General features: G+C 43.6%; 1 protein-coding gene across 1 annotated transcript in view; it reads left to right on the top strand.

The window, feature by feature from the left end:
* fam174c (family with sequence similarity 174 member C) overlaps positions 1-16,588 on the top strand; it is a 20,752-nt gene extending 4,164 nt beyond the window's left edge. Inside the window, exon 3 of the mRNA XM_020659178.3 lies at positions 15,070-16,588. Within this exon, the coding sequence (XP_020514834.1) occupies positions 15,070-15,073 (4 nt within the window). The 3' untranslated portion in view covers positions 15,074-16,588. The remainder of the gene's footprint in view (positions 1-15,069) is intronic.
* Positions 16,589-16,931: the final 343 nt, after the last annotated feature.

Here is a 16,931-nt window from a genome sequence, read left to right as displayed (position 1 = left end):
CTCCATCACACAGACGATGTTTACTCCATCAGAGACCATGTTTACTCCATCACACAGACGATGTTTACTCCATCAGAGAGGATGTTTACTCCATCACACAGACGATGTTTACTCCATCACACAGACGATGTTTACTCCATCAGACAGACGATGTTTACTCCATCAGAGACCATGTTTACTCCATCACACAGACGATGTTTACTCCATCACACAGACGATGTTTACTCCATCAGAGACCATGTTTACTCCATCAGAGACGATGTTTACTCCATCACACAGACGATGTTTACTCCATCAGAGAGGATGTTTACTCCATCAGAGAGGATGTTTACTCCATCACACAGACCATGTTTACTCCATCACACAGACCATGTTTACTCCATCACACAGACCATGTTTACTCCATCAGAGACCATGTTTACTCCATCACACAGACCATGTTTACTCCATCACACAGACAATGTTTACTCCATCAGAGACCATGTTTACTCCATCACACAGACCATGTTTACTCCATCACACAGACAATGTTTACTCCATCAGAGACCATGTTTACTCCATCACACAGACGATGTTTACTCCATCAGAGACCATGTTTACTCCATCACACAGACCATGTTTACTCCATCACACAGACCATGTTTACTCCATCACACAGACCATGTTTACTCCATCACACAGACCATGTTTACTCCATCAGAGACGATGTTTACTCCATCACACAGACGATGTTTACTCCATCAGAGACCATGTTTACTCCATCACACAGACGATGTTTACTCCATCAGAGACCATGTTTACTCCATCACACAGACGATGTTTACTCCATCACACAGACGATGTTTACTCCATCAGAGACCATGTTTACTCCATCACACAGACGATGTTTACTCCATCACACAGACGATGTTTACTCCATCACACAGACCATGTTTACTCCATCAGAGACCATGTTTACTCCATCAGAGACCATGTTTACTCCATCAGAGACGATGTTTACTCCATCAGAGACCATGTTTACTCCATCAGAGACCATGTTTACTCCATCAGAGACGATGTTTACTCCATCAGAGACCATGTTTACTCCATCAGAGACCATGTTTACTCCATCAGAGACCATGTTTACTCCATCACACAGACGATGTTTACTCCATCACACAGACGATGTTTACTCCATCAGAGACCATGTTTACTCCATCAGAGACCATGTTTACTCCATCAGAGACCATGTTTACTCCATCACACAGACGATGTTTACTCCATCAGAGACCATGTTTACTCCATCAGAGACGATGTTTACTCCATCAGAGACCATGTTTACTCCATCAGAGACGATGTTTACTCCATCAGAGACGATGTTTACTCCATCACACAGACCATGTTTACTCCATCAGAGACCATGTTTACTCCATCAGAGACGATGTTTACTCCATCAGAGACCATGTTTACTCCATCAGAGACGATGTTTACTCCATCAGAGACGATGTTTACTCCATCACACAGACCATGTTTACTCCATCAGAGACCATGTTTACTCCATCACACAGACGATGTTTACTCCATCAGAGACCATGTTTACTCCATCACACAGACGATGTTTACTCCATCACACAGACGATGTTTACTCCATCACACAGACGATGTTTACTCCATCACACAGACGATGTTTACTCCATCACACAGACCATGTTTACTCCATCACACAGACGATGTTTACTCCATCACACAGACAATGTTTACTCCATCACACAGACGATGTTTACTCCATCACACAGACGATGTTTACTCCATCAGAGACGATGTTTACTCCATCACACAGACGATGTTTACTCCATCAGAGACGATGTTTACTCCATCACACAGACGATGTTTACTCCATCACACAGACGATGTTTACTCCATCACACAGACGATGTTTACTCCATCACACAGACAATGTTTACTCCATCACACAGACGATGTTTACTCCATCACACAGACGATGTTTACTCCATCAGAGACGATGTTTACTCCATCACACAGACGATGTTTACTCCATCACACAGACGATGTTTACTCCATCAGAGACGATGTTTACTCCATCACACAGACGATGTTTACTCCATCAGAGACCATGTTTACTCCATCAGAGAGGATGTTTACTCCATCACACAGACGATGTTTACTCCATCAGAGACCATGTTTACTCCATCAGAGAGGATGTTTACTCCATCACACAGACGATGTTTACTCCATCAGAGACCATGTTTACTCCATCAGAGAGGATGTTTACTCCATCACACAGACGATGTTTACTCCATCAGAGACCATGTTTACTCCATCACACAGACGATGTTTACTCCATCAGAGACCATGTTTACTCCATCACACAGACGATGTTTACTCCATCAGAGACCATGTTTACTCCATCACACAGACGATGTTTACTCCATCAGAGACCATGTTTACTCCATCACACAGACGATGTTTACTCCATCAGAGAGGATGTTTACTCCATCACACAGACGATGTTTACTCCATCACACAGACGATGTTTACTCCATCAGACAGACGATGTTTACTCCATCAGAGACCATGTTTACTCCATCACACAGACGATGTTTACTCCATCACACAGACGATGTTTACTCCATCAGAGACCATGTTTACTCCATCAGAGACGATGTTTACTCCATCACACAGACGATGTTTACTCCATCAGAGAGGATGTTTACTCCATCAGAGAGGATGTTTACTCCATCACACAGACCATGTTTACTCCATCACACAGACCATGTTTACTCCATCACACAGACCATGTTTACTCCATCAGAGACCATGTTTACTCCATCACACAGACCATGTTTACTCCATCACACAGACAATGTTTACTCCATCAGAGACCATGTTTACTCCATCACACAGACCATGTTTACTCCATCACACAGACAATGTTTACTCCATCAGAGACCATGTTTACTCCATCACACAGACGATGTTTACTCCATCAGAGACCATGTTTACTCCATCACACAGACCATGTTTACTCCATCACACAGACCATGTTTACTCCATCACACAGACCATGTTTACTCCATCACACAGACCATGTTTACTCCATCAGAGACGATGTTTACTCCATCACACAGACGATGTTTACTCCATCAGAGACCATGTTTACTCCATCACACAGACGATGTTTACTCCATCAGAGACCATGTTTACTCCATCACACAGACGATGTTTACTCCATCACACAGACGATGTTTACTCCATCAGAGACCATGTTTACTCCATCACACAGACGATGTTTACTCCATCACACAGACGATGTTTACTCCATCACACAGACCATGTTTACTCCATCACACAGACGATGTTTACTCCATCAGAGACCATGTTTACTCCATCAGAGACCATGTTTACTCCATCAGAGACCATGTTTACTCCATCACACAGACGATGTTTACTCCATCAGAGAGGATGTTTACTCCATCAGAGACGATGTTTACTCCATCACACAGACGATGTTTACTCCATCACACAGACGATGTTTACTCCATCACACAGACGATGTTTACTCCATCAGAGACGATGTTTACTCCATCAGAGACGATGTTTACTCCATCACACAGACGATGTTTACTCCATCAGAGACCATGTTTACTCCATCACACAGACGATGTTTACTCCATCACACAGACGATGTTTACTCCATCAGAGACGATGTTTACTCCATCACACAGACGATGTTTACTCCATCAGAGACCATGTTTACTCCATCACACAGACGATGTTTACTCCATCAGAGACCATGTTTACTCCATCAGAGACCATGTTTACTCCATCAGAGACCATGTTTACTCCATCACACAGACGATGTTTACGCCATCAGAGACCATGTTTACTCCATCAGAGACCATGTTTACTCCATCACAGACGATGTTTACTCCATCACACAGACGATGTTTACTCCATCAGAGACGATGTTTACTCCATCACACAGACGATGTTTACTCCATCAGAGACGATGTTTACTCCATCACACAGACGATGTTTACTCCATCAGAGACCATGTTTACTCCATCACACAGACGATGTTTACTCCATCACACAGACGATGTTTACTCCATCAGAGACCATGTTTACTCCATCACACAGACGATGTTTACTCCATCACACAGACGATGTTTACTCCATCAGAGACGATGTTTACTCCATCACACAGACGATGTTTACTCCATCAGAGACGATGTTTACTCCATCACACAGAGACGATGTTTACTCCATCAGAGACGATGTTTACTCCATCACACAGACGATGTTTACTCCATCACACAGAGACGATGTTTACTCCATCACACAGACGATGTTTACTCCATCAGAGACGATGTTTACTCCATCACACAGACGATGTTTACTCCATCACACAGAGACGATGTTTACTCCATCAGAGACGATGTTTACTCCATCACACAGAGACGATGTTTACTCCATCAGAGACGATGTTTACTCCATCAGAGACGATGTTTACTCCATCACACAGACGATGTTTACTCCATCACACAGACGATGTTTACTCCATCACACAGACGATGTTTACTCCATCACACAGACGATGTTTACTCCATCAGAGACCATGTTTACTCCATCAGAGACGATGTTTACTCCATCAGACAGACGATGTTTACTCCATCAGAGACCATGTTTACTCCATCAGAGACCATGTTTACTCCATCAGAGACCATGTTTACTCCATCAGAGACCATGTTTACTCCATCACACAGACAATGTTTACTCCATCACACAGACGATGTTTACTCCATCAGAGACGATGTTTACTCCATCAGAGACCATGTTTACTCCATCACACAGACGATGTTTACTCCATCAGAGACGATGTTTACTCCATCAGAGACCATGTTTACTCCATCACACAGACGATGTTTACTCCATCAGAGACCATGTTTACTCCATCAGAGACCATGTTTACTCCATCACACAGACAATGTTTACTCCATCACACAGACGATGTTTACTCCATCAGAGACGATGTTTACTCCATCAGAGACCATGTTTACTCCATCACACAGACGATGTTTACTCCATCAGAGACGATGTTTACTCCATCAGAGACCATGTTTACTCCATCACACAGACGATGTTTACTCCATCACACAGACGATGTTTACTCCATCAGAGACGATGTTTACTCCATCAGAGACCATGTTTACTCCATCAGAGACGATGTTTACTCCATCAGAGACCATGTTTACTCCATCACACAGACGATGTTTACTCCATCAGACAGACGATGTTTACTCCATCAGAGACCATGTTTACTCCATCACACAGACGATGTTTACTCCATCAGAGACCATGTTTACTCCATCACACAGACGATGTTTACTCCATCAGAGACCATGTTTACTCCATCACACAGACGATGTTTACTCCATCAGAGACCATGTTTACTCCATCACACAGACAATGTTTACTCCATCACACAGACGATGTTTACTCCATCACACAGACGATGTTTACTCCATCAGAGACGATGTTTACTCCATCACACAGACGATGTTTACTCCATCACACAGACGATGTTTACTCCATCAGAGACGATGTTTACTCCATCACACAGACGATGTTTACTCCATCACACAGACGATGTTTACTCCATCACACAGACGATGTTTACTCCATCAGAGACCATGTTTACTCCATCAGAGAGGATGTTTACTCCATCACACAGACGATGTTTACTCCATCAGAGACCATGTTTACTCCATCAGAGAGGATGTTTACTCCATCACACAGACGATGTTTACTCCATCAGAGACCATGTTTACTCCATCACACAGACGATGTTTACTCCATCAGAGACCATGTTTACTCCATCAGAGAGGATGTTTACTCCATCACACAGACGATGTTTACTCCATCAGAGACCATGTTTACTCCATCACACAGACGATGTTTACTCCATCACACAGACGATGTTTACTCCATCACACAGAGACGATGTTTACTCCATCACAGACGATGTTTACTCCATCACAGACGATGTTTACTCCATCAGAGACGATGTTTACTCCATCACACAGACGATGTTTACTCCATCACACAGACGATGTTTACTCCATCAGAGACGATGTTTACTCCATCAGACAGACGATGTTTACTCCATCACACAGAGACGATGTTTACTCCATCAGAGACGATGTTTACTCCATCACACAGAGACGATGTTTACTCCATCAGAGACGATGTTTACTCCATCAGAGACGATGTTTACTCCATCACACAGACGATGTTTACTCCATCACACAGACGATGTTTACTCCATCACACAGACGATGTTTACTCCATCAGAGACCATGTTTACTCCATCAGAGACGATGTTTACTCCATCAGACAGACGATGTTTACTCCATCAGAGACCATGTTTACTCCATCAGAGACCATGTTTACTCCATCAGAGACCATGTTTACTCCATCAGAGACCATGTTTACTCCATCACACAGACAATGTTTACTCCATCACACAGACGATGTTTACTCCATCAGAGACGATGTTTACTCCATCAGAGACCATGTTTACTCCATCACACAGACGATGTTTACTCCATCAGAGACGATGTTTACTCCATCAGAGACCATGTTTACTCCATCACACAGACGATGTTTACTCCATCAGAGACCATGTTTACTCCATCAGAGACCATGTTTACTCCATCACACAGACAATGTTTACTCCATCACACAGACGATGTTTACTCCATCAGAGACGATGTTTACTCCATCAGAGACCATGTTTACTCCATCACACAGACGATGTTTACTCCATCAGAGACGATGTTTACTCCATCAGAGACCATGTTTACTCCATCACACAGACGATGTTTACTCCATCACACAGACGATGTTTACTCCATCAGAGACGATGTTTACTCCATCAGAGACCATGTTTACTCCATCAGAGACGATGTTTACTCCATCAGAGACCATGTTTACTCCATCACACAGACGATGTTTACTCCATCAGACAGACGATGTTTACTCCATCAGAGACCATGTTTACTCCATCACACAGACGATGTTTACTCCATCAGAGACCATGTTTACTCCATCACACAGACGATGTTTACTCCATCAGAGACCATGTTTACTCCATCAGAGACCATGTTTACTCCATCAGAGACCATGTTTACTCCATCACACAGACGATGTTTACTCCATCACACAGACGATGTTTACTCCATCAGAGACGATGTTTACTCCATCACACAGACGATGTTTACTCCATCACACAGAGACGATGTTTACTCCATCAGAGACGATGTTTACTCCATCACACACAGACGATGTTTACTCCATCAGAGACCATGTTTACTCCATCAGAGACCATGTTTACTCCATCAGAGACCATGTTTACTCCATCACACAGACGATGTTTACTCCATCAGAGACCATGTTTACTCCATCACACAGACGATGTTTACTCCATCACACAGACGATGTTTACTCCATCAGAGACCATGTTTACTCCATCACACAGACGATGTTTACTCCATCACACAGACGATGTTTACTCCATCACACAGACGATGTTTACTCCATCACACAGACGATGTTTACTCCATCACACAGACGATGTTTACTCCATCACACAGACGATGTTTACTCCATCAGAGACCATGTTTACTCCATCACACAGACGATGTTTACTCCATCACACAGACGATGTTTACTCCATCACACAGACAATGTTTACTCCATCACACAGACGATGTTTACTCCATCACACAGACGATGTTTACTCCATCAGAGACGATGTTTACTCCATCACACAGACGATGTTTACTCCATCACACAGACGATGTTTACTCCATCAGAGACGATGTTTACTCCATCACACAGACGATGTTTACTCCATCACACAGACGATGTTTACTCCATCAGAGACCATGTTTACTCCATCACACAGACGATGTTTACTCCATCACACAGACGATGTTTACTCCATCACACAGACGATGTTTACTCCATCACACAGACCATGTTTACTCCATCACACAGACGATGTTTACTCCATCACACAGACGATGTTTACTCCATCACACAGACAATGTTTACTCCATCACACAGACGATGTTTACTCCATCACACAGACGATGTTTACTCCATCAGAGACCATGTTTACTCCATCACACAGACGATGTTTACTCCATCACACAGACGATGTTTACTCCATCACACAGACGATGTTTACTCCATCACACAGACGATGTTTACTCCATCACACAGACGATGTTTACTCCATCACACAGACGATGTTTACTCCATCAGAGACCATGTTTACTCCATCACACAGACGATGTTTACTCCATCACACAGACGATGTTTACTCCATCACACAGACAATGTTTACTCCATCACACAGACGATGTTTACTCCATCACACAGACGATGTTTACTCCATCAGAGACGATGTTTACTCCATCACACAGACGATGTTTACTCCATCACACAGACGATGTTTACTCCATCAGAGACGATGTTTACTCCATCACACAGACGATGTTTACTCCATCACACAGACGATGTTTACTCCATCACACAGACGATGTTTACTCCATCAGAGACCATGTTTACTCCATCAGAGAGGATGTTTACTCCATCACACAGACGATGTTTACTCCATCAGAGACCATGTTTACTCCATCAGAGAGGATGTTTACTCCATCACACAGACGATGTTTACTCCATCAGAGACCATGTTTACTCCATCACACAGACGATGTTTACTCCATCAGAGACCATGTTTACTCCATCAGAGAGGATGTTTACTCCATCACACAGACGATGTTTACTCCATCAGAGACCATGTTTACTCCATCACACAGACGATGTTTACTCCATCAGAGACCATGTTTACTCCATCAGAGAGGATGTTTACTCCATCACACAGACGATGTTTACTCCATCACACAGACGATGTTTACTCCATCAGACAGACGATGTTTACTCCATCAGAGACCATGTTTACTCCATCAGACAGACGATGTTTACTCCATCAGAGACCATGTTTACTCCATCAGACAGACGATGTTTACTCCATCAGAGACCATGTTTACTCCATCAGAGACGATGTTTACTCCATCACACAGACGATGTTTACTCCATCAGAGAGGATGTTTACTCCATCAGAGACGATGTTTACTCCATCACACAGACGATGTTTACTCCATCACACAGACCATGTTTACTCCATCACACAGACCATGTTTACTCCATCACACAGACCATGTTTACTCCATCACACAGACCATGTTTACTCCATCAGAGACCATGTTTACTCCATCACACAGACCATGTTTACTCCATCACACAGACAATGTTTACTCCATCAGAGACCATGTTTACTCCATCACACAGACCATGTTTACTCCATCACACAGACAATGTTTACTCCATCAGAGACCATGTTTACTCCATCACACAGACGATGTTTACTCCATCACACAGACGATGTTTACTCCATCAGAGACCATGTTTACTCCATCACACAGACGATGTTTACTCCATCAGAGACCATGTTTACTCCATCACACAGACGATGTTTACTCCATCACACAGACGATGTTTACTCCATCACACAGACGATGTTTACTCCATCAGAGACCATGTTTACTCCATCACACAGACGATGTTTACTCCATCACACAGACGATGTTTACTCCATCACACAGACAATGTTTACTCCATCACACAGACGATGTTTACTCCATCACACAGACGATGTTTACTCCATCAGAGACGATGTTTACTCCATCACACAGACGATGTTTACTCCATCACACAGACGATGTTTACTCCATCAGAGACGATGTTTACTCCATCACACAGACGATGTTTACTCCATCACACAGACGATGTTTACTCCATCACACAGACGATGTTTACTCCATCAGAGACCATGTTTACTCCATCAGAGAGGATGTTTACTCCATCACACAGACGATGTTTACTCCATCAGAGACCATGTTTACTCCATCAGAGAGGATGTTTACTCCATCACACAGACGATGTTTACTCCATCAGAGACCATGTTTACTCCATCACACAGACGATGTTTACTCCATCAGAGACCATGTTTACTCCATCACACAGACGATGTTTACTCCATCAGAGACCATGTTTACTCCATCACACAGACGATGTTTACTCCATCAGAGACCATGTTTACTCCATCAGAGAGGATGTTTACTCCATCACACAGACGATGTTTACTCCATCACACAGACGATGTTTACTCCATCAGACAGACGATGTTTACTCCATCAGAGACCATGTTTACTCCATCAGACAGACGATGTTTACTCCATCAGAGACCATGTTTACTCCATCAGACAGACGATGTTTACTCCATCAGAGACCATGTTTACTCCATCAGAGACGATGTTTACTCCATCAGAGACGATGTTTACTCCATCACACAGACGATGTTTACTCCATCAGAGAGGATGTTTACTCCATCAGAGACGATGTTTACTCCATCACACAGACGATGTTTACTCCATCAGAGACGATGTTTACTCCATCACACAGACGATGTTTACTCCATCAGAGAGGATGTTTACTCCATCAGAGACGATGTTTACTCCATCACACAGACGATGTTTACTCCATCACACAGACCATGTTTACTCCATCACACAGACCATGTTTACTCCATCACACAGACCATGTTTACTCCATCAGAGACCATGTTTACTCCATCACACAGACCATGTTTACTCCATCACACAGACAATGTTTACTCCATCAGAGACCATGTTTACTCCATCACACAGACCATGTTTACTCCATCACACAGACAATGTTTACTCCATCAGAGACCATGTTTACTCCATCACACAGACGATGTTTACTCCATCAGAGACCATGTTTACTCCATCACACAGACCATGTTTACTCCATCACACAGACCATGTTTACTCCATCACACAGACCATGTTTACTCCATCAGAGACGATGTTTACTCCATCACACAGACGATGTTTACTCCATCAGAGACCATGTTTACTCCATCACACAGACGATGTTTACTCCATCAGAGACCATGTTTACTCCATCACACAGACGATGTTTACTCCATCACACAGACGATGTTTACTCCATCAGAGACCATGTTTACTCCATCACACAGACGATGTTTACTCCATCACACAGACGATGTTTACTCCATCACACAGACCATGTTTACTCCATCACACAGACGATGTTTACTCCATCAGAGACCATGTTTACTCCATCAGAGACCATGTTTACTCCATCACACAGACGATGTTTACTCCATCAGAGAGGATGTTTACTCCATCAGAGACGATGTTTACTCCATCACACAGACGATGTTTACTCCATCACACAGACGATGTTTACTCCATCACACAGACGATGTTTACTCCATCAGAGACGATGTTTACTCCATCAGAGACGATGTTTACTCCATCACACAGACGATGTTTACTCCATCAGAGACCATGTTTACTCCATCACACAGACGATGTTTACTCCATCACACAGACGATGTTTACTCCATCAGAGACGATGTTTACTCCATCACACAGACGATGTTTACTCCATCAGAGACGATGTTTACTCCATCACACAGACGATGTTTACTCCATCAGAGACCATGTTTACTCCATCACACAGACGATGTTTACTCCATCACACAGACGATGTTTACTCCATCAGAGACCATGTTTACTCCATCACACAGACGATGTTTACTCCATCACACAGACGATGTTTACTCCATCAGAGACGATGTTTACTCCATCACACAGACGATGTTTACTCCATCAGAGACGATGTTTACTCCATCACACAGACGATGTTTACTCCATCAGAGACGATGTTTACTCCATCACACAGAGACGATGTTTACTCCATCAGAGACGATGTTTACTCCATCACACAGAGACCATGTTTACTCCATCACACAGACGATGTTTACTCCATCAGAGACGATGTTTACTCCATCACACAGACGATGTTTACTCCATCACACAGAGACGATGTTTACTCCATCAGAGACGATGTTTACTCCATCACACAGACGATGTTTACTCCATCACACAGAGACGATGTTTACTCCATCAGAGACGATGTTTACTCCATCACACAGACGATGTTTACTCCATCAGAGACGATGTTTACTCCATCACACAGACGATGTTTACTCCATCAGAGACGATGTTTACTCCATCACACAGAGACGATGTTTACTCCATCAGAGACGATGTTTACTCCATCACACAGAGACGATGTTTACTCCATCACACAGACGATGTTTACTCCATCAGAGACGATGTTTACTCCATCACACAGACGATGTTTACTCCATCACACAGAGACGATGTTTACTCCATCAGAGACGATGTTTACTCCATCACACAGACGATGTTTACTCCATCACACAGAGACGATGTTTACTCCATCACAGACGATGTTTACTCCATCACAGACGATGTTTACTCCATCAGAGACGATGTTTACTCCATCACACAGACGATGTTTACTCCATCACACAGACGATGTTTACTCCATCAGAGACGATGTTTACTCCATCAGACAGACGATGTTTACTCCATCACACAGAGACGATGTTTACTCCATCAGAGACGATGTTTACTCCATCACACAGAGACGATGTTTACTCCATCAGAGACGATGTTTACTCCATCAGAGACGATGTTTACTCCATCACACAGACGATGTTTACTCCATCACACAGACGATGTTTACTCCATCAGAGACGATGTTTACTCCATCAGACAGACGATGTTTACTCCATCAGAGACCATGTTTACTCCATCAGAGACCATGTTTACTCCATCAGAGACGATGTTTACTCCATCAGAGACGATGTTTACTCCATCACACAGACGATGTTTACTCCATCAGAGACGATGTTTACTCCATCAGAGACCATGTTTACTCCATCACACAGACGATGTTTACTCCATCAGAGACGATGTTTACTCCATCAGAGACCATGTTTACTCCATCAGAGACGATGTTTACTCCATCAGAGACCATGTTTACTCCATCAGAGACCATGTTTACTCCATCACACAGACGATGTTTACTCCATCACACAGACGATGTTTACTCCATCAGAGACGATGTTTACTCCATCAGAGACCATGTTTACTCCATCAGAGACCATGTTTACTCCATCACACAGACGATGTTTACTCCATCACACAGACGATGTTTACTCCATCAGAGACGATGTTTACTCCATCAGAGACCATGTTTACTCCATCAGAGACGATGTTTACTCCATCAGAGACCATGTTTACTCCATCACACAGACGATGTTTACTCCATCAGAGACCATGTTTACTCCATCACACAGACGATGTTTACTCCATCAGAGACCATGTTTACTCCATCAGACAGACGATGTTTACTCCATCACACAGACGATGTTTACTCCATCAGAGACGATGTTTACTCCATCACACAGACGATGTTTACTCCATCACACAGACGATGTTTACTCCATCACACAGACGATGTTTACTCCATCACACAGAGACGATGTTTACTCCATCACACAGACGATGTTTACTCCATCACACAGAGACGACGTTTACTCCATCAGAGACCATGTTTACTCCATCAGAGACGATGTTTACTCCATCAGAGACGATGTTTACTCCATCACACAGACGATGTTTACTCCATCAGAGACCATGTTTACTCCATCAGAGACAATGTTTACTCCATCAGAGACCATGTTTACTCCATCAGAGACGATGTTTACTCCATCAGACAGACGATGTTTACTCCATCAGAGACCATGTTTACTCCATCAGAGACAATGTTTACTCCATCAGAGACGATGTTTACTCCATGAGAGACCATGTTTACTCCATCAGAGACCATGTTTACTCCATCAGAGACCATGTTTACTCCATCAGAGAGGATGTTTACTCCATCAGAGACCATGTTTACTCCATCAGAGACGATGTTTACTCCATCAGAGACCATGTTTACTCCATCACACAGACGATGTTTACTCCATCAGAGACGATGTTTACTCCATCTGACAGACGATGTTTACTCCATCTGACAGACGATGTTTACTCCATCACACAGACGATGTTTACTCCATCAGAGACGATGTTTACTCCATCAGACAGACGATGTTTACTCCATCAGAGACCATGTTTACTCCATCAGAGACGATGTTTACTCCATCAGAGACCATGTTTACTCCATCACACAGACGATGTTTACTCCATCACACAGACGATGTTTACTCCATCACACAGACGATGTTTACTCCATCAGAGACGATGTTTACTCCATCACACAGACGATGTTTACTCCATCAGAGACCATGTTTACTCCATCAGAGACCATGTTTACTCCATCACACAGAGACGATGTTTACTCCATCAGAGACGATGTTTACTCCATCAGAGACGATGTTTACTCCATCACACAGACCATGTTTACTCCATCAGAGACGATGTTTACTCCATCACACAGACGATGTTTACTCCATCACACAGACGATGTTTACTCCATCAGAGACGATGTTTACTCCATCACACAGGCCATGTTTACTCCATCACACAGAGACGATGTTTACTCCATCAGAGACGATGTTTACTCCATCAGAGACGATGTTTACTCCATCACACACAGACGATGTTTACTCCATCACAGACGATGTTTACTCCATCACAGACGATGTTTACTCCATCAGAGACGATGTTTACTCCATCACACAGAGACGGATGAAAATGTTTTTAATCGTCAAAAGTTGCAGAAATATGAAAAAGTTTCCGATGTTTTTTTATGCAGTTGATTGCTCGCCGTGTTGGAAGTCTTCTGTCTGATGTCTTTAAGTTAAAGCTTCTGTATGTTTCCATGACGACGCTCTTTAGACTTTGAACCATCGAGTCGGTTTTTAACCCCGTGACACTGAAAAGCTTCACAATCAGCAGCGCCTCGTCCTGAACACATTGATCTGATCACTTTTTATCTTTCTGTGTTCAGATGAGACGGATCAGACGAGCGGAGATCAGCTGGGAGCGAGAGAGAGAGAGAGAGAGAGAGAGAGAGGACCAATGGCTGCTGGAGGAGAAACATGGACCAATCAGTTATTGAGAAATGCCAAAGCTGCTCGACGGACCCGAGCAGGATAATCTTTATTTTTTGAAGGTGGTGTGTTATGATTATTATGTCAGAGAGGCTTCTTCTTCTGGTCTCTTCATTCAGACTGTGTGCTTTAACTACTGTAAGGGGATCAGCTGATAAACAGGACTCTGACCCTCCACACACACACACACACACACACACACACACACACACACACACACACACACACACACACACACACACACACACACACACACACACACACACACACACACACACACACACACACACACACACACACACACACACACACACACACACGTCTCATGGTGTCACTATCGGCTCTCTGTGGTTTTTTTTCTTCACACTTCGTTCTCGTGGCGTCGGGATGAAACGAGGAGTCGCAGTAGATCTTCCTCTGAAGGACTCTGTGGTCCGATGTGGACTCCAGAGTCCTGTTGCACCAGCTCTGAACAATAACAGCAGGGACCTCTAGTGGTGACATCTGTAACTACACCATCAGGTCATTTAACGCTCCTCTGTGATTGGACGATGAAATGAGCTGATGGTAAACTAAAGCAGGAGTCAAAACAAAGTCATCAAACATTTGAGGGACGTAATCGACCACGCTGCTGTTACCATGACAACCAGTAAAAACACTCTGCTCCTCCTCCTCATCCAACGCATCACACCATCACCATGACAACCGAGGACGTCACACCTACCAGGAGCTCGATGTGACGGTTGGAGCGACCTCCGCTGGTGAACGGCGTCCTGAGTCAGAGGTCACTTTCAAACTAGACGACGACTGAGCGCACTCGGAGCTGGTGCAACCCCACGCTGTTTAATTTATTAATATCTCCAAATACTGTGTCCCGTCTGCAGAGGGGGCGGAGCTTAAAGAAGAATCCTACTTTTAGATATTTATGTCATGAATACCAAACGCCATAGACGGAGAGCGTCGTTTCTCTACCGTCTGATGATCAGACTCAGACCTGATCAGGGGCCGGTCCCGTCCCTGGACTCTGGTCCGGTCTGATCCGGTCCGGGTCCGAATGTAGCTCCTCCTAGAGGACGCCGCTGACTCTGACTCGTTCTCTAAAGTTATTGAAATGTAAAAACATGCAGTAAGAAGTACCGGAGAAGTGGGCGTGGTCAACAGACTGTTGACTGCATGCAGGCGCTGCGAGCGCACAGTCAGCGTTTTACACGAGGACACGACGACGTCTTCAGTCTGGACCCAAAAGTTTAAAAAGGACTTATGTTTTTAACGTGGCGTCAGCAGCTGTTTAGGCCCCGCCCCCTCTCTCAGCGGCTCAACACGTTATTCATCAGTGCCATAAAAAGAACGTTTTGAAAGTTAAAACATGAATTCTTCTTCCTGATTCTTTCACAATAAAACATTTGTACAAATCTGTTCAGAGTTTGTGTTTCTTTAGTTTCATATTTTACTGCTCAGAATGTTTCAGACGTTTAAATCTACGGAGGCCCAGAAGGCTCAGAGGAGGAAACACGAGAAGCTGTTTGAGATTCGTTCGTGAGTTACTAAACTGAACAAAGTTTTTAAAGACGTACGCAGAGTTTTTAAACCGTGCTCTCAGTTTACAAAGTCAAACACACTTTTTAAAACCTGAAACCTTCGGGGCGCTGATGGCCTAGCGGTTATGAAGCTCGCCGCATGTACAGAGGCGGTAGCCACTGGGGGTTCAAATCCAACCTCGGCTCCTCACTGCATGTCACCTCTCCTCCAAACACTTCCT

This window comes from Labrus bergylta, unplaced genomic scaffold (assembly GCF_963930695.1).
Source record: "Labrus bergylta unplaced genomic scaffold, fLabBer1.1 SCAFFOLD_117, whole genome shotgun sequence".
Classification (NCBI taxonomy): domain Eukaryota; kingdom Metazoa; phylum Chordata; class Actinopteri; order Labriformes; family Labridae; genus Labrus; species Labrus bergylta.
The sequence above is the reverse complement of the archived record's forward strand: the minus strand, read 5'-3'. Positions and strand labels throughout refer to the sequence as shown.